The following is a 23,870-nucleotide window of genomic DNA, read 5'->3' on the forward strand; positions in this document are numbered from 1 at the left end:
AAAAATTGAACAAGTGAAATTACAGTGTCTAGAGTAGTCGACACTGTAATGAGTATCCCACACGTCTGTGGGGTTTGACATCATTTCCGATATTGATGTTATGCAATTAGCTCCGCCCCCTTTATTACTCTTGGACTAGGAGGGGGGGACCTTTTCAAAATCAGTTGTATTTCACCCAATTACAGTATATATATATATATATTTCATTAAGACTTATCAAATCGTATGTTCAGCTACTGTGAAACTTATATATCTAACACTTTTATCTACTAACTATTTATAGTTATACCTTTGATAATAGTCAGCTGTCGGCTGAGAGGGTTAACCAGAATCAGGCTCCTGGAACTATGCCAGGTGCCTGTCTCCTCCCTTCCCCACACAAAGTACATAGCACTAAAACTTGTGATATTATCTACGTTAGTCCAAAAATTTGTTATTTGTTATTTCTTTAACCCTGCTTAACTGTCTCGCTCTATATACGGGATAGTCTGTCTTTTTAAAACATTATTACATTTTGCCCATTATATAGTTCTGGTTAGTTTCCATTTCTATTTCTATATTAGTGTTGTTAATTATTGTTAATTCTCTATGTTTTGTGAAACTATTTTAAGATCTTAAACCGCCATTTGTCCTTGTGATGTTTTCCACGTTCGGCTCTCCTGTTCGTCTCTCCGTTGTTAATCAGTCTTTCCTTAATTTTGAACAAAGAGTGTCCTTGAGTTAAATTCCAAAGCGTCCGAGGGAGATAAGGTGTCTAGACCAGCGCACGTGGAGATACTCCTCCATTTTAGACTTTTAGAAAATGGTGTTTCTTCCCTTATCTTCGGGTGTTCTCTGTGAACTAATAAAGAGAAAGAATTTGTCCATACCGTCCCGCTGCATTCATTAATCCTCCGTTTCTGCCACAATCTCTTGGGCATATTTGTACGCTGAGTCCGGATTAGTGACTGACATCGCTGGTGGGGAAGATGCTGGAGTCACTTATAAAAGATGAAATAGCGGCACATTTGGATAGCAGTAACAGGATTGGTCCGAGTCAGCATGGGTTTACGAAGGGGAAATCATGCTTGATTAATCTTCTGGAATTTTTTGAGGGTGTAACTAGGAAAATGGACAAGGGAGAGCCAGTGGATGTAGTGTACCTGGACTTTCAGACATGGTGGGGGTAGGGTGCTGACATGGATAGAAAAATTGGTTTGCAGACAGGAAACAAAGAGTAGGGATTAACGGGTCCCTTTCAGAATGGCAGGCAGTGACTAGTGGCGCACTGCAAGGCTCAGTGCTGGGACCGCCGCTATTTACAATATACATCAATGATTTAGATGAAGGGATTCAAAGTAACATTAGCAAATTTGCAGGTGACACAAAGCTGGGTGGCAATGTGAACTGTGAGGAGGATGCTATGAAAATGCAGGGTGACTTGGACAGGTTGGGTGAGTGGGCAGACGCATGGCAGATGATGTTTAATGTGGATAAATGTGAGGTTATCCACTTTGGTAGCACAAACAGGAAGGCAGATCTAAATGGTGTCGAGCTGGGAAAAGGGGAAGTACAACGGGATCTGGGGGTCTTGTTCATCAGTCAACGAAAGTAAGCAAAGTGTTCAAGAAGGAACTGCAGATGCTGGAAAATCGAAGGTACACAAAAATGCTGGAGAAACTCAGCGGGTGCAGCAGCATCTATGGAGCAAAGGAAATAGGTAACGTTTCGGGCCGAAACCCTTCTTCAGATCTTTAGGTCTGAAGAAGGGTTTTGGCCTGAAACGTTACCTATTTCCTTTGCTCCATAGATGCTGCTGCACCCGCTGAGTTTCTCCAGCATTTTTGTGTACCAACGAAAGTAAGCATGCAGGTACTGCAGGCAGTGAAGAAAGCGAATGGCATGTTAGCCTTTATAACAAGAGGAATTGAGTATAGGAGCAAAGAGGTCCTTCTGCAGTTGTACAGGTTGAATCAAATGAGTTAGATTGCTCAAAAGAAAACTAGATCAATGCATGAGAGAAGTGCAAATCTCAAAGCATGTTAATAGGTTGCGATGAGGTTAACAGTATTGAAGGAGTCTCATGGGATTTAAATACCATTCCCGACTAGGTGGGCCAAGCGACTGATTTCTGTGCTGTAATTCCATGTAATTATATGGGCGATATCATGCTAATTGGAATGAACATTGATAAGAACACAAATATTCACACACTCTGTACACTCCCCCACTGAAATGCAAACATGCACTGAGACAAACTGGGTAGATTTACAGCTGACTGACAAGGTGCAGTTAAAACTCCAGTATTATTTTACTCCAGATTTCAGTGGAAGTGAAAATGAGAGAGTTCCTAGAGTGGGTACTGGGTAAGTACATGCAAGATCAAGATGGTGTTCAAAATTAAACAAATTAATGACAGAAAAGTATGCTTAGCTCAGATTTGAATAAGAGCAGAGGCATGAATGCAGCATATTAGTGGTATTGGGGTTTGTTGAATGAATCTATCATATCTGCATAGGGCACTGAGGCCTCAAAGCCATTATTCCCTCAGTCAATACTACGGTAATGCCATCGAACTGTTCAAGCAGATTGGCCAATCGCCTGACAACACTCAAGTTGCTTTGAATTAAGTCCTAAAGGCAGTATCAACATGGGTGACTTGTTCAATACAATTCACATCAAATATGCAAAACCTCTCAGCTATTTTGTGTGAGGTTGGGAGGGGGGGTATTGAAAGGTTAGGCTGGAGGCATGAATTATGGTGACTTTTTCAGTTAATTACTATAGTTACTCTGTCAACGATTTAGCTAAATTATTGCAAAGGTTTTCAATTGGTTCTTTACCTAAAAGCACAGCTGTTAATCACAGCAGTGAAGCAATAACAACTTCCCAAACCAGATGAATTCTGGCAGATTGAATCAGCACCAGGCAAACACATTGCTGTTGTTATCAGGAAGAAATAAGGTGTGGCGAAAATTAGGCATCCTTGTTTGATCTGTTCTAGCTCTTTATTTAAATCAATGATCATTTTATTCCACTTTTCCTTCTCCCATCAAAATTCCAAATCAAACCAGATGAAGCCTGGTATCCTTTGCTCACTCTGTGATTTTAGGTTCCATTTGTTAGCTAACACCTACATGTAATCATAAGGCACATTTGTTAATTTTGATATAATGCATATCTGTGAAACTGTTTGATTAAACTCTCTTTAAAAACATGATATTAAAGGCATAATTTGGGTACGTCAAATGGTTTAGGAACCAGAAAATAATAGTAAATGGCTTTTCCAGACTAAAAACAAATATGCAGCAAGCATCTCTTGGTATTGTATTGGAACCTACAATTAATTTCGGGGAATATATTTTGAAATCGGGGATGATAGCAAATGTAGTCATCTCAAAATAAAAAGACAGTGGAAAAACTTCGAGAAACTTTGAGGGAGGGAGAGCAGCCAGAAATCACTTGCAGATTGCCACATGATAGTGAGGATAGCTAGTTTGGGAAGGTTTACTCGGGGAATATATCTATGTCCCTACAATGGAGAGGGCAAGGCTTGACTTCCTGATGGGTAATTGGGTATTGCAAGTGACAAAGCTTTTTAAGATCAGCAACCATAGTTCAATTAGCTTTAAAATAGTTATTGATATGGACGGGGCTGGAGCTGAGCGGGGAAAAGACGGGGGGAAGAGCCAGCAATGGGGGCCAGAGGGGTAGTGGCTGGAATTGGCGGTGCGATGGGGACTCACAACAGTCGCGGGTTGTTCTCCTCCACCAATCAGAGTCTCTGCTTTCCATTTGCCGACATCTCCGACTCCGGGCTGGGCCTCCCACGCTGGGCTGGGCCTGGTCTCCCACGCTAGGCTGGGCTGGGTCTCCGACACTGGGCTGCTTGGGGCGGGGCTGCTTGGGACAGGTCTGGGCAGCTTCAGGTCCCTCCGTAAATTGTGTCCGGTTGGAAACCTCCTTTGGCCATCCTCAGCTCCAATAAAGACGCGATGGCGCAGGAAGGGGCGGACCGTCCAGGTGAGTGACGGGAAGAGACTGATCCGCGCGGTGCTGACGGCAGGAGAAGAGATCGATCTACGCACGCGTGCTTTAAGCTTTTTTAAACCTCGCTAACTTTTACGACATTCAACCAAATCGGAATGAAATTTGGTGCATTCGCGGCACAGGAGAACGGTGAGCGAAAAATGATAGTGCTATCGCGAACCGTTTTTGCGCAAATAGGAAGACCGCACAAACAGGAAGATAACAAGATCAGAATTTTAGTTATGGATAGATAGATGGATGGATGGGATAAAGCTAACTAGAGAGAGAATCGGGCCTCTCAGAACTTATAGTTGTCATCTATGTGGGGAGATGGGCAAGAACCTTAATGAATATTTCTCCTGTTTTTACAATGGAGAAATACATGAAAACAGGGAATAGAAAATGGAGATGTCTTTAGGATTATCAGTATTACAGTCAAGGTGGTGCTGGATGTCCTCGTGTGTAGTATGAGGTGCCAAAGACTGATGGGTGGCTAATGTTGTGGAGAAAAACCTGGGAAATGTAGACCAATAAGTCTAACACCTGTGGTAGGAAAGTTGCTGGTGAGGATTTTGAAGATTCTGAGGGCTAGGTTATGTCCATTCATTTGCAAAGACTGGTTGATTAGGGATAGTCAGCATGGCTTTGTGCATACGTCATCATGACTCACAAATCTGATTGAGTTGTTTACAGATATAACCAATATGGTTAATGGGAGGAGGGTCATAGATGTAGTTTATATGTGCTTTAGCAAGACCTTTGTTAAAGTTCCACATGATAGGCTAAAGTTAGATCGCATGGGATCCAGGGAGTGTTATCTAACGATACAGAATTGACCATGGTAGGAAGCAGAGGGTGGAAGGTTGTTTTTTGGAATGTAGGAATGTGACTGGTGGTGTGCCTTGGGGATCGGTGCTGGGTCCATTGCTATTTGCCATCCATATCAATAATTTGGAAGAGTGCTCAAGGCATGATCAGTGAGTTTGCAGAAAACTTTAAAATAGTGGTAGACAAAAATGCTGGAGAAACTCTTTAAGAAAGAACTGCTGATGTTGGAAAAATCAAAGGTAGATGGGTGAGGCAGCACCTATGGAGAGAAGGAATAGGTGACGTTTCGTGTCAAAACCCTTCTTCAGACTAATGATATAGGGGTAGACTGTGAAGATGATTATCAAGAATTACAGCAAGATTTTTTTCTTCACTTCAGTTGTAGAAATGGGCGGAGCAATGGCAAATTAGTTCAATTCATAGTTTTGGTGTTGCAAACGGACAGAGCTTCACAATGAATGGTAGTGCCCTGAGGATTATTGTAGATCAGATGGATATAGGAGAACAAGCATGTAGTTCCCTGAAAGTGGCATTGTAGGTAGATAGGGTGGTGAAGGCTTCTGGCACATTGTCTTCATCAGTCAGGGAATTGAGAATGGAAGTGGAATGTTATGTTACACTTGTACAAAACACTGATTTGGCCTAATTTGGAGTATTGTGTTCAGTTTGGTCACCCTGCTATAGGAAATATGCCATTAAGCTGGCTAGGACTTGAGGCCTGAGCTGCAGGGAGATATTGAGCAGGCTAGTACTTTGTTCCTTTGAGCATAGGAGTCTAATCTTATAGAATTGTATAGCATCATTTGGACATGAATAGGAAAAAATTTAAGAAGGATATGTGCCAAACATAGGCAAATAGGACTAGCTCAGATGGGGCCTCTTGCTTGGCATGGATGAGTTGGGACCAAAGGGCCTGTTTCTCTACTGCATGACTAAGATTTACCAAGAGTGGTCAATTGTACAGAGACCCGGGAGATGCCATTTACTGGGCAAGAATGTGGTGAAGAATATTGACAATAACCTGCCTGTCCTGCAGCCTCCTCCAAGTATCATGAGGCTGGGATCCCGACATGAATCGTGAAATTTCAGAACAGTTAACCACGGACTGCTGATGACTTTGCCAATCCTTCAGATATATGGGCTCCCTTTCAGTCCAATAGTGAAGTATAACTGTGCTGAGTTCTTTGGGACATTCGCCAACTGAACTTGTTCCTGTTTTGCTCAACAAATAATCAAAGAAATAGTCATGATTTTGTACACAATTGACTGTGTGAGAGAGGAAGTGGAGGAAAAAATGACCTGGCACAGGAACAGCAAGACCATTCATATGAATCAAGTGCCATGGCTGAGAGGTAATTTACAATTTGGAATTTGATTTGCTTTAACTTTATAAATTTAAGTTTTAGAGTTCTATTTGTTTTTTTTTTATTTTAATTCATTTTTAACAGTATTTGAATGTTTCAACATGTCAGGGCACTCAGAAGCTTTCAAAGTTCTTGACAGTGGGCAAGTCTTAGGGTATGATTTTACTCGCTGATGCCTTTATCCTTTTGCAGCCATTTTATCGATAAGGTTTGTCATTGGGACCATTGGGACTTCATCAAGATTCAAGAGATTCAAGATTCAAGAGTTTATTGTCATGTGTCCCAGATAGGACAGTTTGGAGAGAAGGCAGGAACAGGATACTGAGTTGGATGATCAGCCATGATCATATTGAATGGCGGTGCAGGCTAGAAGGGCCGAATGGCCTACTCCTGCACCTATTTTCTATGTCTATGTTTCTATGTTAATAGCCTAATGGCTGTGGGGAAGTAGTTGTTCCTGAACCTGGATGTTGCAGATTTCAGGCTCCTGTACCTTCTACCTGAAGGCAGCGTGGAGATGAGTGAGTGGCCAGGATGGTGTGGATCCTTGATGAAGCTGGTAGTCTTTTTGAGGCAGCGACTGCGATGGATCCCCTCGATGGTAGGGAGGTCAGAGATGATGGACTGGGCAGTGTTGACAACTTTTTGCAGTCTTTCCCGCTCCTGGCCACTCAAGTTGCCGAAGCAAGCCATGATGCAACCGGTCAGCATTAAGGACGAATGACAGTTTACAGAAGCCAATTAACCTACAAACCTGTACGCCTTTGGAGTGTGAGAGGAAAATGGAGCACCTGGAGAAAACCCATGCGCTCACAGGGAGAACGTACAAACTCCATACAGACAGCACCCCTAGTGAGGATCGAACCTAGGTCTCTGGCGCTATAGGTCTCTGACCCGTCCTCGTGGCCTACCAGCAGGGACCGCTCAGCACCTCGGCTTCGTTGGCAGCACAGCGCTGGAGCGCAATCGCGGAGCGGAGCGGGCGATGCCTTGCCTGGGTCGCCGCGCTGGATCGACGCGCTGGAGCTCCAGTGAGCTGTGACCGCCGAGATCAACACCTGCGGGTCTGCGGAGTAGAGCGGGCGGCGCGGACTTTAACATCGGGAGCCTGGTAGCTCCAACCCGGCGCAGCCTTGTCGACTTCGGAAGCCGACAATCCCCTGCTAGGAAGCGGCTGTTCCAGGTGGCCCAGCCGCTGTGAGGACTCTCCCGAGGCCGGGGCAACACCACCCGGCCAGAACGGCCAGGAACATCGGGCCTCCGTAGAGGTAATAGCGGTGGCCTCAATAGGCCTGTCTTTGGGTGAACTGGGGATGGGGACTGGACTTTGTGCCTTCCCCCACAGGGATGATTTTTCTGTGTGTAAGTTAATATGTTAGTCTGTGTCCAAGATGGCTGTCGGAAGGGAGAGTGGACGCTGGCGCGCTTTAGCTGCCGCTGCTCTCTCTTCACATTGTGTTTTTTGTATTGTATTGTATTGTATTCAAATTTATTGTCATTGTCTCAATTAGAGACAACAAAATGAATTTCCCTTTACAGTCAGTATCATTAAAATAAATAAATAATAAATATTAAAACATATTAAAAAAATAAAATAGAATTTAAAAAAAAAGCACAAACACAGAAAGTCCACGACACAACATAACACAGTGGCACCAAGGTGAGGAAGGCACCATAGTCCAGCCAGCCTCCCCTCCGATCTTCCCAGATGTTCATCTGTGGTCGGGGCCTTCCGAGCACCCGCAATCGCTGCCAAAAAATTTTGATTTTTTGATTTTGTGGCTTTGGAGCGATTTCTATCTTTAATTTGTGTATTGATGATGTCCTTATTATTTATTTTTCTCCGACTATATGTTTTTTTTCTCTTCTGTTAACTTTTGTAAGGTGTCCTTGAGACTTTGAAAGGCGCCCGAAAATAAAATGTATTATTATTATTATAAGGCAGCAGCTCTCCCACTGCGCCACTATGCTGCTCCTTATTTTCTCCATTGTAAGAATATTTTTCATTGGGCAGGAAAACAAGTCTGGTATTTGATATTTCCAGGTGCATTCTTGCCAGTAACTATATAATCGGAGCAAGATTGCTTTTATCTTGCATTCAAGTCTTTTAGCAATAAAGGCCAATTTTCTCTTAACATTATTTGTTTGCGCATACAATAGGGTGATTTCACGAAAGGTCACTGGAGCGTAGATCCGTACCCACGTGACCGAAAATCTCAAGTGGAGGACATGCTATACATCCGGTACATGTTAGTGAATGGGAAAACACGCACTTTCACACCCGTTAAAAACATTGAAAACGGACAGTTTTTGAGCTGCAATTTACTGTGCCAGTCGGGGTGACCGTGAGACACAGCTACCTAGATTTTCAGTCAAAAATAAAGATTGAAACTAAGGTAAATTAAAGAGGGAGCTGAAGGTGCCAATCCAGCAGAAGTGAACAGCGGACATTTGCCGTGGAGATTTAAAGGTCCAAAATATCGGGAATTATCGCGTTTGCCTGCTGCATTTCATCAATAAAGATAAAAAAGTCAATAATGCCTTACTTTTGATGAAATGCAGCGAGCAAACGTGATAATTCCCGATATTTTGGATCTTTAAATCTCCACGGCAAATTTCCGCTGGATTTGCACCTTCAGCTCCCTCTTGAATTTACCTTAGTTTCTATCTTTTTTTTGGACTGTAAATTTAGGTAGCTGTGCCTCACGGTCACCCCGACTGGCACAGTAAATTGCAGCTCAAAAACTGGCCGTTTTCGATGTTTTTAACGGGTGGGAAAGTGCGTGTTTTCCCATTCACTAACATGTACCGGATGTATAGCATGTCCTCCACTTGAGATTTTCGGTCACGTGGGTGCGGATCTACGCTCCAGTGACCTTTCGTGAAATCACCCTATAGGCCAAGAAGTTTGGCCTTTATTGCTAAAAGACTTGAATGCAAGAGAAAAGTCCTCTTGTATGTGCTATCCAGTGATACATGTGTAAGATCTGGCATCCCACTGAAAACCACTTTCAAACTAGCACCTTCTTTAAAAAAAACTTTCTATTTTGTTTTCTGCTAACGTGTGAAATTTTGCATTATATTCTGTTTACCATGTTTGTATTCATTCCACTAATGAGTCTCAATCTCCTTGATGTCTATGTGATCATTCTCACAGAGCATACTGCCAACTAACTTTGTATCATTAGTAAACTTGGATATATTGTACTTGATCCTCACTGAGATGAAAGGAAACTACGTTCTGTATGGTATAGCACCTGAAGGGCATTACAGCCTGCTTGGATGTATTAACACTACTCTTTGCCAGATACAAACATAATGGATGCTATTTTAGGTGCACATAGTGCATCTGGGAGAGCAGCAGCCTCGCTGTGCCTGAGTCTCCTGTTCAATCGAACCTTGCATACTGGCTGCCCCGAGTTTTCACATTCTCCCTGTTTCCTCTGGGTATTCTGATTTCCTCCCACATCCCAAACATTTGCAGGTTGGTAGGTTAATTAGTCGTTATAAATGGCATGTAGTACGTTGGCGAGTGACAGAATCTGCAGGAGGGGAGTTGATGAGAATGTGGGGAGGATAAAATAAAAGTATAGGATTACTGTTAATGAATGATTCATGGTCAATGCAAACATGATGGACGAAAGAGCTATGTGACTATGACTAGACATTTTGCGTGGCATGACTCCTAATAGAAATTACTATCTTTAGTACAGTCCCTGGATAAATATTTGCTTTCTATGTGATTGTAGGTACTGATAAGCATTTAAAATATCTGGTAAACATTCCAATTGTTTGTTGCCAACACCTTGTGCTGGATCATGCAGTGTGTAACAGTTGCATTCTATAGTTTCCAGTCTTGTTCCATGGGTTACAATTTCCTGATAGATATTGCAGAAATTCAGAACCCACCACAGCAGATAGGAAATTCAAATTCAGTTAATTAAACAATCTGGAACTTGGATAAAGAGGTCAATTTCAGTATTTATGACCACACATCTACCAAATTGACATTGGACTTCTATTTGCTTTTGTAATTCCTTCAGAAAAAAAAATCTGGCATTTTGTGGTTTGGCCCATGCCTGTCGGATCCCACAGTATTGGGCTTTTAGGTACTGAGGTTACAACTGGGTTGCGTGTAAATACCAAAATATAGTCAGAGTGTGTTTCAGTTCCACCAAGCAGCAAGCTATGATGTCTGACCTGACGAAGTGTAGTTGCCTACTTGTTACTGAAGCTTGCTTGCAACGAGGCCTGGACATTCAGGCATGGAAGTTGGTAAGTGGTGGGCAGATTTGCATTAATTCAGATGCAGATGCAAAGTTAATTTACTATGAGGTATCCACCATCAACATCCTGGGGCCACCATTGACCAAGAAGGCCATTGACAAACTGCATTAAGACTGTGATTACAGGAGCAGAACAGAGGATAAATGCATACTGCAGCAAGATACTTGCCACATTTACAAGACAAGATATGAGTGTGAGAGAATATTTCCCACTCGTCCGAACAACTGCAGCTTTACAATAGTCAAGAAGTTCAACACTGTATAAATGGACAACAGCAGCCCACTTTGCTATACCCTGGCTGAAGTCTGTTCTATCTACAAGATGTACAGTATTTGCAGTTTGTCTAGATCACCTTGGCTTCTTTGACAGCAACTCCCAAACCCGAGAACATTGCTGCCTGGAAGGGCAAGGGATTGCAAGAGGATATCACATCCTCACATCCTTGGTGAGACCACACCTGGAGTATTGCGTGCAGTTTTGGTCTCCTAATCTGAGGAAAGACATTCTTGCCATAGAACGAGTACAGAGAAGGTTCACCAGACTGATTCCTGGGATGGCAGGACTTTCATATGAAGAAAGACTGGATAGACTCGGTTTGTACTCGCTAGAATTTAGAAGATTGAGGTGGGATCTTATAGAAACTTACAAAATTCTTAAGGGGTTGGACAGGCTAGATGCAGGAAGATTGTTCCCGATGTTGGGGAAGTCCAGAACAAGGGGTCACAGTTTAAGGATAAGGGGGAAGTATTTTAGGACCGAGATGAGAAATTTATTTTTCACGCAGGGTGGTGAATATGGAATTCTCTGCCACAGAAAGTAGTTGAGGCCAGTTCATTGGCTATATTTAAGAGGGAGCTAGATGTGGCCCTTGTGGCTAAAGGGATCAGGGGGGGTATGGAGAGAAGGCAGGTACAGGATATGGAGTTGGATGATCAGCCATGATCATATTGAATGGCTTTGCAGGCTCGAAGGCTTTTCATCAGATGCATTTAAAAAGGTGGCCTACCATTTTTTTCCCTCAAGGGCAGATAAGGATACTGTAAATTCTGGAATTAGCAGTATTGTTCACCTCTTTGTAAATGTAATATAAATTAATTATGCACTTCATGTTCTTGTTAATCTTGACCGTGAGTCAGAGAGTGAAATTTAGTCTTGAAAGAACACTTTGTTTTTAGTGACACTAATAATCTTAACTGCATAAAATACCAAAAAGATGATAGAATATCTGTCTGGATAATGGCAATTTTCACATTAATTTGCATGATCCTCAAATTAACGCAATTGGGTCATCCTGTAGCGCTTTCATGAAGGAAAAGCACCTGTCAATGCCATCCTGTACGCTTGGAGAATCTCATTGAGTGGGGAAAATAAAACTGCAGTTCGTCTCATTCAATAGAGATCCATGGAGAAATTATAAATTTATTACGATGATAAACAATGGTAATCTGCCTGATGCATGGAAAATCATAGCCTATGAAAGGAAGCAACAGTGGTTCTTTCTCTAACTAGATGGGTGATTGCAGATGGCTCAGTCCAAAATCCTTATTGCATGACTTCTGCATCAGTCTCTTACTCTAACCACCTTATTCTATACCCTAGCAATTTCTTTGTGATTTGGCTTTATTTTAGCTTTAAGACAAATCTCATAGGAAACTTTGCTCTGTTCAGTGTTGTTATGTTATCAGCCACAGTGGAGCGACTTTCAGATCCTAATAAAGTTATTTTCCAGATCCCAGCAATCTGTCAAACAATGAAATTCTTGCTTGAACAGGGAAAATGCTCGTGTGTTTGGTCTGGCACAGCCACACTTTTGGCTGGTATACCTAACTTATTGCCCTTTCAATCTTTTTGATAGGTTTCTGTAGAATTCCAAGAAATTGATTTATATTCCTTGGTTACATCCCTCTTGTACATTCTCAGAATTGGAACTCTATGTACATATAAGGCAGTTAAATGTGTAGAAGAAACAGTTTTGTGCTTCAATTTTGGAAGAAAATTATCCATCAAGCCGTTATCACTTCCTATCGAACAAGATGTTTACAATGAATGGTTGTCTCCCTAAAATGCTCCTTCCCTGAAAATGTTCAGCTGCCATAGTGCCCTTTGGCAATTATACCTTAATCATACATTGATGAGGGGCAATTAATCTCCAAGTGCAATCAAATGATCTTTCACATTCTTTTGATGGCTTTGGACATGAGCATTGTGTTTGAACGGGACACGCTTGTACACACTTCTTCCTTGAGGATGTGAAAGATTTTATTGCACTGTTTTGAAGAACTAGTGACTTCTCCTTGTTGGACTAGCCAATCTTTAACCCACAGCCCGTATAATAGAGACATATAACTAGCCTCTATTAAACTTAAAAAAAAATATATAATTTAGGTTGGTGTTTTTCCAACGTTCCAACATCAAAAGGCAAATTTCTATAAAGCCATGAGGGAATTTTATAAATACACTCATTTCTTAATTGTTCCTTGCTTGTGTACAGGCATGTAAACGAGAATGTGACGTAAAGTTGACTGAATTAACTTTTCGGCACTTCAGTATCATGCTTAAAATCTTCTCCCCAGCACAGTTTTGGATCCACTGTGCATGTTGCAATGCAAGCATGTTGGAGGGGAAGGGGAATCCAAACCAACTTCTTGACATCCGTCTTTGCTTGCACCATCCATGGATAAGGATTTGTCGTATTCACAGGGATGATTGTCAGCATGGCCTCTCATTTTCCCCCCAAAATTTCCATTTGTTTGATGTGTAAATGCTTCATATGACCTCTGACATATGAATGTAGGTAGGTTGCTGGTCGGATTGGGGCAAATCACTTCGGAAATAGTTGCAATACTCGTGGTTTGATCTTGATACAAGAAATAGTTATTCCTGTCCTTCTCCACTATCCTGTCCTTCTCTTCCTTCTGTCTCCATGTCAAGTCAAGTCAACTTTATTTGTCACATACACATACAAGATGTGCAGTGAAATGAAAGTGGCAATGCCTGTGGATTGTCCAAGAACAACAGAACAGAATCAGTATTTACATGTTAGAAAAGCCTTTTTTTTTTATAAAGGCACAACACAACAGTAAATTAGTCCCTGGTGAGATAAGAGTTTACAGTCCTGATGGCCTGTGGGAAGAAACTCCGTCTCATCCTCTCTGTTTTCATAGCGTGACAGTGGAGGCGTTTGCCTGACCGTAGCAGCTGGAACAGTCTGTTGCTGGGGTGGTAGGGGTCCCCCATAATGTTGCTGGCTCTGGATCTGCACCTCCTGGTGTATAGGTGCTGCAATAGGTGTTCGGCCGAACGCACTACTCTCTGCAGAGCCTTCCTGTCCTGGGCAGAGCTGTTCCCAAACCAGATTGAGATGTTGCCGGACAAGATGCTTTCTACAGCCCCAGAGTAGAAGCACTGAAGGATCCTCAGAGAGTCTCTGAATTTGCTCAGCTGCCTGAGGTGGTAAAGGTAAGGGGGGGGGGGGGGGGGGGGGGGGGATTCGGGATTCGGGCTGATAGCCCAGGCCTTCCATCCACCTCTGCCCAGCATTCTTTTGGCTAACGTCCAGTCCCTGGAGAACAAGTTGGATGACTTCAGGGCGAGGATCAGATTCCAGCGGGACATAAGAGACTAGCATCTTCTGCCTGACCGAGACATGGCTGACCCCGCTGGTGCCAGATCAAGTAATCTGCCCAACCGAGTCCATCACTGTTTTCCGTGCAGACAGAACGGAAGAATCCGGGAAATCCAAGGGTGGAGGAGTTGCTTTGTGACCAACAATAACTGGTGGCATAACTAGGAATATTAAGACGCTTTCTCGTTCCTGCTCACCGGACCTGGAGCATCTGACTATCTCATGCCGTCCATTTTACTTTCCCCAGGAGTTCAGCTCGGTATTCATCACAGCCGTCTACATACCACCGCAGGCGAACACTGACGTGGCACTATTGGCACTATTGGCCCTACACGATGTGTTATGTCGATACCAAAACAAGAAGCCTGATGCGGCTAGTGGTGGCTGGAGATTTTAATAAGGCAAATCTCAAAAACTGTCACATTGTTTCCTTTTTTCACTTTAACCTTGCCCTATTTTTTTTCTCTTGCGCGCACGCACACACACACACACACACACACACACACACACACACACACACACACACACACACACACACACACGCACACGCACACGCACACGCACACACACACACACACTCCCTCTCACTCATGAAATTGTGCAGGCTGGGTATTGAAAATCCCTGTGGATGATTGTGGTTTACATTTTCTAGGTTGGGAAATTTCGAGCAAATGTCTGAGCACTGCAGGATTCAGCGCCAACTGCTGCACAAAGAGATCATGAGCATTGCAGTGACATTCATGTCTCGCTGCAAATAACAGAAATTCACATCAGCTGCAGAAGCTGTACAAATGACAAATGGAAAGGACTGGATTGTGCAAGCCAAACGTGAGAAAGGCAGTGCATGGCAAACACGTACACACATGCACAAACACACACATACACACACGCGCACACACTCAAACAGAATGAGCAAGGAGATGAGCAGTTTCAGAACCAATCAGAGCTCTCATCCTTTCCATGGCTACCAATGCATGAGCTTTGCACACTGCCCATTGACTGCAGAATCCTGGGTTCCTATAAAAGGCATAGCTTCTGAGTGACAGGCTGCAGAGCTGTGATAGAGACTGATGCGGCTGAGCTTTCCATACACTGTATTCAGGACTTTGTACTGAACTGGAAACAAGCCCTTAATTTATTTCAAGATGCCTGAATGCTGGGATGGGGTAAGTGGATGCTGAAGAGAAGGGGTTGCAGGGAGTGAGAGTGGAAATGTGAACAGAAGAGGAAGAAGGTGATGCTGTATATGTCCATCGAGCCATCCTTCTCCCCTCCTGTTTCACCTTCCCCCATTCATCCTCTGTTTGTGATTTCTATCCATATTAAACGACTGCCATTCGGGAACTGTTCAAGCTGTGCAGGCACGCAGCCTTTGTTGTTAGCTTTGTATGCTCTGGTAGATCGTGAGCCAATGGAGTCGAAAATCGGGCGAGGTGAGAAGAGGGAATAAGATGTTATTTATCTGCACTGAAAAAGCATGAGCCTGATGGATGGTCACTTTATATAAATTAGTAAACAAAAATCGGGAGCAGGCAATAGAGACAATAGTGTGTCCTATGTCCTGTAGCCCCCTTTATTAATGGGGCGAGAGAAAAGCTAAACTGGTTTAATTTGCAGCTTGCTCGGGTGGGCTAGTGGAGCAGGATTTCTTCCGTGGAAAGCCAGCTTGCGGCAAGGTTTGTACATTCACACAGAGCTGCAACCACTGTACAAGGACATTCTACAAATGACTTTGCCATTTATCTGATGAGGCAGGGGTGCGTGTTGCTGAGAATGTATGGTCCAATGACAGTGAATGGTTTGACACATTAATACTGGTGTTTGGGAATGTGAGCATTTTATATACAGATTTATGTATATGATTCAATGTGTATGTTTAAATACAAATATTCATACACATAGGATATGAATGTTTATAATTGAGTGCATTATTTGCATTTTTGCAAACATCTGTGTGCATGTATGTGACTGCATGATTATGCACGTACATTTGCTGAGGAACGAAAATGCAAATGTGTGCTAATATGCACAGATTTGAAGATGCTCTTTAAAACTTAACTAACAATTTTTTTGGATCTACCTTAATTTCCTTTTTGCTCAATGTCAATTTTTTTAAATTACATTGTGATAAAATATCTGGACTCTTATATATTAAAGGTGCCATAAAAATGCAAATGTTTCAGCATGCCTGCGCATGGTAGCTCTGTCACAGGATGAGATTACCAGGTTGACAGAGAAAAATAGTCAAGGGTGTGCTCAAAGCCTCTGAAGAAATGCAAAATGCCTACTGATTCCCAGCAACCGCTAGCCTACAACTGCTCAAAGTGAGGAAGAAGCATTCAAAAAATGTGAGACAGGCCCTTGGTACGTGGCAGAAGTAATGCACCACCTCACAAGTTACCCATATTATTCCTGTTGGCCACCACTCACCCCTTCTGTGGAAGAATCTGAGATTCCCATGTTGACCTCATTGGCCACTTCATAACCCACTAAAACCAATGTGGAAGTCGGGTATCCTTGATTCGTATTGCTCCGTAAGAAAACTTGGTAATTACAATCAGTACGCAACCACATGCATGCATTTGTTTTTTGGTGCGAATGTTTTCATAAGAACATACAAATATCCAACACCATCTATATATGTCATTTGAATGTATTTTTTGTATAACTGCGTGCATGCGTGTATTTATCCCTTGAAGTTTGTAATTGAATGTGCATAAAATTAGTTGGGATGTGTGTACAATGTGAGTTAAGAATGTCTTTAAATATGACAAGCGCAATGTTGTTGTGGGGATCATGGAAGAATTTGCATATTTTGTGTTGTGCCTTTTTTGGTTTGCTTCTCGCACACGTCTGTGTAAATATATGTATGTGTCACTGTACATACTTAGCATAATGATCCTATGTCTGGATATTGATATAGCAATGGATTATCAAACCCTTCAGAAATAGTTATTACAGTGGGTCTCTTGACCTTTGGGAGTTCTATGATTGCCTTGTAATGGGGGGCAGAGAGGTATTGTGACCCAGTTTTGAGCACATGCAGGAAATTATGTCTATTTGATCTCTTTTGGGTGTAATTCTTATCAGTCTTGCCAAACGAAAATCAGTTTTTAAATTTTCAACTGAGTAGGAAATTTCTATTACCAGTTAATTTCTGATTCCCCTCAGATTGTATTGTAATTTGATATTATGCCTGGTTTCTATAACCAGATAAAACACATTATTTCCATGACATTCAAAAACAGTAGCTAGAAGAGCAGGTCAGAAACTGGGTATCCCCTGATGAGTGACATGCCCTAATGTCCCCCAAAACCTTTATACATTCTGCAAGGCACAAGTGATTGAATACTCTTGAAATGTTGAATGACTAGTTTACACCACTAGTGCTCCAGAAGCTTGATACCATCGAGAAGAAAGCAGCCCACATGATTGCCACTCCATCGACTGCCAGGGTGCCATGGCCACAGGGTACACCATGTACAAAATGCACTGCTGTGACTCTTCAAGGCGTTTCTAACAGTACCTGCCAAACCCTTGATCTCTGTAGGAAGGAACTGCAGATGCTGGTTTACACCGAAGATAGACACAAAATGCTGGAGCAACTCAGTGGGACAAGCAGCATCTCTGAATAGAAGGAATGGCTGATGTTCAACAAGGGTCTCGACCCAAAACATCACCCATTCCTTCTATCTATTCTTCACCAGTGGTTCAAGAATGTGGATTACAGCCACCACTTGGAGAGTATGTAGAAATGGACAATAAATACTGACCTAGTCACCAATACCCATGTCCCAGATAATTAATGTAAAAATAAAACTTACTGTCCCTTTAATTGTTTGTTCCTGTGAAGGAAGTGCTAGGCAAAGTCAGAGCCAAGGGTATCAATGGAAGATCATAGTGCAGCAAGGGGAAAGAGAATATTTGAACAAACCAGGTAAATCCACTACTCCACCCTGTTTTATATTGAATACATTTTCAGGATTTAGGCATTACTGGAAATTTCAGTATCTATTAAAAGGCCGGCACTTGCCAGAAATCTGAAATAAAGGCAGAAAATAGTGGAAATAGTCGGCAGGTCAAGTAGTATCTGTAAAGTGGAAATATGGTTTCAGGTGGAGGATCCCCCCTCCCCCCCAACATCAGAACAGGGAAAGAGAGAAAACAACTTGAAACTAAGTGGCATAGATTAGGTATGTTACAAAACCTACCTGAATCGTCATTAGGAATCTGCCCTCAGCCATGTCGGCGATTTTGGCGCTGTTTGGAGGGGGCGGGTTTAAAACGCGATTTTTACTAGGCTGTACTAATCGCACATGTTCAGCCTAGTAAATCATTAACGAAAAATCGCTGCAAGACCCGGTCGCAAAAGGTATTATTAGTTTTATAGGCCTCGATAATATAGTTCTAATAGTTTTAAAATTACTGTCTGATTCCGCAACCTCTCGCAGCCCCAGGGTTTTATAGAGCAAACAATTAAAGGTATGTACCTTATTTTTACATTAAATGGGGCATATATATAACCCTGAATATCAAGTTATCTATAGCGAGTAGCTCATTTTGGGCTTTTTATATCCCGCAGTATTTTTCTCGGCATTTGAGGGCACTAATCCAGCGCTATGTCAACGTTCTAAACCAGCGCGTTCACATGAACCCACTAGAAAGCCGATTTAAATGGGCATTTATTTACAGCAATTGAACACTAAATTCCTTCCATTTGGCCTACAAATTAATGTAAATTAGATATAAAAATCATGTTATATTGTGAATTATTTGTGAATAATCTTTGGACACTTAGGCTATTTAAAAATGTTAATCTTTCCTTAAGAAATGGGCGTTTGACTATCCAAGATCACAGCTTTTTTGTAATGTCCATTGAAAATCAATAGGGAACAAGATGCTAATTTCCGAGTATGAAAATGGTCATAACTTTTTTAATACTTGAGATATGAAAGTGAATTTGGTGTCAAATTAAACTTATTGTTATGCTTTATCTGATGGGATAAATTGCAGACTTGATTTTTTAAATCTCAAAATTTTGTAACATTGCTACATAGATGGCGGAAAAGGGATAGATAGGACAAAGGGATTGTCACTGATGGAATGAGGCCAGGATTGCTATGGTAATAAGTGTGGATGTAGCTATTCTTGTTGATAGGTTGAAGGATGTTGGAGACAGAAAACATGAGTAATTTAGCTGTAATTCGTGTTTTTAATTGTTGGCGAAGGAGAAAAAGCAAACAAGAAAGTAAAAACTATGAAACATAGCAGCAACATAATGTTTTGCCTTATGGAGAAAGAAAAATCTAAGCCAATAATGCTGAAGGATCATTACAACAGAGCTAGCCACATCAGATAGAATCATACAAAGCAAGTCGCATGTTGTTGAAGAAATCAACATTAAGGTCTGGAAGGCTTCAACAGCCCAGACAGAAAATGAATAACAGTGGGTATGAGCACCCAACTGGCATTTTCCAGGAGGCTAGTTCTTCAAAGCAAATGTTTTTGGTCACTCCCTGTTATTTGTGTGTTAAATATGCTCAAGCCATTGAAAGCATCATTGCCTGAGTGGCGTGTTCAAGGTAGGGATCTGTGTGTGATCCAAGGCAGTGTCATCTCATCCTTTGTACAGAATTTATCTTGTGCATGAACATGGGAGCTGTTCAGTTTCATCTCTTAATCAGAGCACAGGACCCAGGTCTTGCTACCACAGAATAAAGTACTGAGGATTGTGCAGTTTGTTACACAACTGAACCCAAGGCCTTTACATCTTTCCTAAAGTGTAGTGACTAGAATTGGAAAGAGAAGCTTTTTGACCAATTCTAATCACTGCACTTTAGGAAAGATGTAAAGGCCTTTGGTTTGGTTGAGTAACGAACTGCACAAACCGTGGCAGAATATCACCTACAAGAGGCAGGTAGACAAAACTGAGCCCAAACTCTTACTTGTGCCAACCTGCTTCATTGCAAATAAATCTGCCTCCCACATTGATCCTGCAACTCTGATGGGTCAATTTTCGATGGGTCAATTTTCGATGGGTCATTGACTAGTGGTATTTCATGAAAAGTCCAAGTGCATGCAGAAGTGTATCAATGTGAAATTTGACCGTGTGGATTTCTGTTGTGTTTGTGAATGGAATTATATCTATATAGTTGATGCACGTGCACATGAGTATGAAGCTATAGAAATTGAATAACGTTGTGTGCATGTGGTGTAGATGTATGTGGATGACCACCATTGTATGTGTGCATTTCTCTTTCAATGTATTGATATCTGAGCAAGTGCATTATCATGAATATATGTGTGTGGTTGCATGTTCTTCAGTCATCATTCAACCTGCAACATACTTGTTTCTGAAATAGAAAGTCATGATTAGAAGCCCTATGCATGAGTTTTGAAAATAAAATATTCAGGTTGCCAGTCCTGTAGTTCAGTGGGTGTGATTTAGTCTGGATGTGCTTTCTTTCCAGGAAAATTCAAACTTTTTTCCGAATAATGAACAATTAATCCTCTCCTGTGACCTATATTAATTGCACAACAAAAACACTTAAATCAAGTTACTGTATTTGGTTATGTATTTTATTGCCGCTTGCTGAAACTTCTTGTGTGTAAATGAGTTTTTGCCATCCCTATATTACAGCAAGAATTTAATGTGAGTGTTTGGCCAATAATACCCACAGCTGACCTTATCGAAAGACACAAAAGGCTGGAGTAACTCAGCGGGACAGGCAGCATTTCTGGAGAGAAGGAATGGGTGATGTTTCGGGTTGAGACCCTTCTTCAGACTGTTTATGGTTAAGGGAAACGAGAGATATGGACGGTGATGTGGAAAGATAAAGAGAAATTAATGAGAGATATACAAAAAAAGTAACGATGATAAAGGAAAGAGGCCATTGTAAGCTGTTTGTAGGGTGAAAGTGAGAAGCTAGTGCGACTTGGGTGGGGGAAGGAATGGAGAGAGAGAGAGGGTATGCCGGGGCTATTTGAAGTGAGAGAACTCAATCTTCATACCACTGGGCTGTAAGCTGCCCAAGTGAAATATGGGATGCTGTTCCTCCAATTTGCGTTTAGCCTCACTCTGACAATGGAGGAGACCGAGGACAGAAAGGCCTGTGTAGGAAAAGGAAGGAGAATTAAACTGTCCAGCAACCGGGAGATCAGGTTGGTGCATGTGGGCTGAGCGAAGGTGTTCCGCAAAACGATCACCCAGTCTGCGATTGATCTCGCTAATGTATAAGAGTCCACATCCTGAACTGTGGATACAGTAGATGAGGTTGGAGAAGGTGCACGTGAACCTCTGCCTAACCTGAAAGGACTGTCAGGGTCCCTGGACAGAGTCGAGGGGGGAGGTATAGGGACAGGTGTTACATCTTCTGTGGTTGCAGGGGAAGGTACCTGGGGAGGGGGTGGTTTGGGTGGGAAGGGATGAGTTAACCAGGGAGTTGCGGAGGGAACGGTCTCTGCGGAAGACGGAAAGGGGTGTAGATGGGAAAACCATAAAGAAAACCGCCACAATTGTCTAGCCACCTTCACGCCATGAATTTCCCTTTTCCTATCAGGTGTTGTCAGGTTTTACTTCAAACACGCCCATTGTGTGCAAGTAGCAAAAATGTACTAAATTTCCTGACCCGAGATGCCATGGAGAGTACAGTGTATCAAACTAGCTGTAAGTTGAATTTGGGGCAGAGGCATTTGTTTACATAATTGTAAACTTATCATCTGCAACGTGACAATGTTAACTCCTGGATAACAATAAGGTTCTGGAAAAGTTTGCCCTCAGCCGAGTCGGGTCTCCGCTGCAGCGGCAGCGGACACCCGACTCGGCCTCTGAGCTGTGGCGAGGCAGCGACCACCCGCGGAGTTTGAACCGTCGCCTCGGCGCAGAGGGAGAACAAAGAGGGAAGAGCCAGAGACTTTAAGATTTTGCCTTCCACCACAGTGAGGAGGTGTTTGGTGAACTCACTGTGGTGGATGTTAAATTTGTGTTGACTATGTGTTTTTGTCATTTTTTAAAATTATATGTATGACTGCAGGGAAACAAAATTTCGTTCAGACCGAAAGGTCTGAATGACAATAAACGAATCTAATCATCTAATCTAATCTAATCTTAACATGCGTTTACAAGAGTAAACATCAAAGGAAAAACTTGGTAACAACTTTTAAACTGTTGACAAACTCAAACCTTTTCTTCCTTTTTCTGGAGCAGTAAGCTCCATCAGTGTTCTTGAGGTACATCTTTGTAATTTGCATAAACAATTAATCCTGTGAAAGAGAAATAGAAACCAGCTACTGCTTCACTTACAAATAGGAGCTGTTGGTATATGACCTACTTAGACCTTTAGGAAGATGTGGGATATGTAATGAGCCATGCTGTGATTCTGAGAAAGGTCAATACATTTATTTGAGGAATGAATAACAAATATGAAAAAGGATAGTTGTAAGGATAACAACAAAGGGAACATTTGTCTATATTGCAACTTGAATTAAATAAATCTTTCCAATGAGCATTATCAATGTATTATTAACCAAAATATACTCAGCGGGAATGATATCTAAATTGTGAAGTATTATAAAGGAATTTCAGGATAAGTGAACAGAATAATGGGCAATAATTTTTTTTTTGGAACAACTGAAAGTAGGAAAGAAAGATTAAGGAGAAAACAGATTTAATAAGCATATTCTCAAACAGTCTTAAAGAAGAAGCCAGTCATCAAAAAGCAATGAAAATTATAAACGTGCCAGGCTCAGAACTGAGGGTGCCCAAGGATGTTTGGTGGTTGCAGCTTTGGAAATTACAGAGAGATAGTGAGCCCTTGGATAGATTTGAACATTATAATATGTTTTAAATGGAGCTGTTCCTTGACTGTGAGCCAATGTAGGTCAGTGAGCAAAGTTTTACATTAGTTAGGGATGGAAAGTGGGAAGCCATCCAGGAAACCATTGATGTGTTGAATCTGAATGTGACAGAGGCATTAGATAAATCAAATGCTAATGGGGTGTATTACAGAAGTATACCAGGGATGCTTGGATGAGTGCTTGTGCACATTTAATGAATTTACAAATGAAGCTGTGATGTTACTTTGGGACACTACATCACAAATAGTTGCTTCACAAGCACAATCATTACAAATAGTTGCAAAGGCTACTGTGTCAATGAAGATCCACAGCGTTTACATGTACTTCCAGTGGAATTTCAACAAGAGCTCAGGGACTCCACTATCTCAATCACGAGTTTTAGAATTATTCTTCTCATGCATTTTATTGTATGCCAGTTTAAGATGGACAATCCTTTTCATGAAGGTGTCTGTTTAACATTGTGATTGTAATCAACCAATTTATCCCATTTGCCACATTTTCCATTAGGAATAATGTTTTATGGCATTTATTAAGAAGCAGGTCAAACAGCAGCTTCTACATCCACATTTAAATAAGGGGATCAGAAAACTAATGTATGTTGCTGTTTCCTTGGACCCTGCTTTGAAGGACATAATGTTTACATATATATAACAAGATTGGTTACCCACTAAAATGCAGATAAATTGGTCTTGCACATTGAATAATATTGCTGCCAAGCAACAACTTTGGCACTGAAAATTGTATTTTAGAGGAGTGAAATTTGGATCCTTCAGATCTTAATTATTGTTGGAGATATTTTAATGAAAGACTATAAGTATTTTAATCCCATCTTTCTCTCCTTCTTATTTTTTGCTCCTTAGATGGAATTAATTAATTATTAAACTTAAACTGACAGGGTCAAA

General features: G+C 41.7%; 1 protein-coding gene across 6 annotated transcripts in view; it reads left to right on the forward strand.

Annotated features, from left to right (window-relative positions):
- Positions 1–23,870, forward strand: part of ndrg4 (NDRG family member 4) — a 105,807-nt gene that overhangs the window by 40,991 nt on the left and 40,946 nt on the right. Inside the window, exon 1 of one of the 6 annotated variants that reach the window (XM_055648666.1) lies at positions 15,126–15,278. The exons of the other annotated variants lie outside the window; for them this stretch is intronic. Within the exon in view, the coding sequence (XP_055504641.1) occupies positions 15,258–15,278 (21 nt within the window). The 5' untranslated portion in view covers positions 15,126–15,257. Of the gene's footprint in view, positions 1–15,125; positions 15,279–23,870 lie in introns of those variants that run through there. 6 annotated transcript variants of the gene reach the window in all.

The sequence above is a fragment of the Leucoraja erinacea genome, chromosome 17, assembly GCF_028641065.1.
Source record: "Leucoraja erinacea ecotype New England chromosome 17, Leri_hhj_1, whole genome shotgun sequence".
NCBI lineage: Eukaryota > Metazoa > Chordata > Chondrichthyes > Rajiformes > Rajidae > Leucoraja > Leucoraja erinaceus.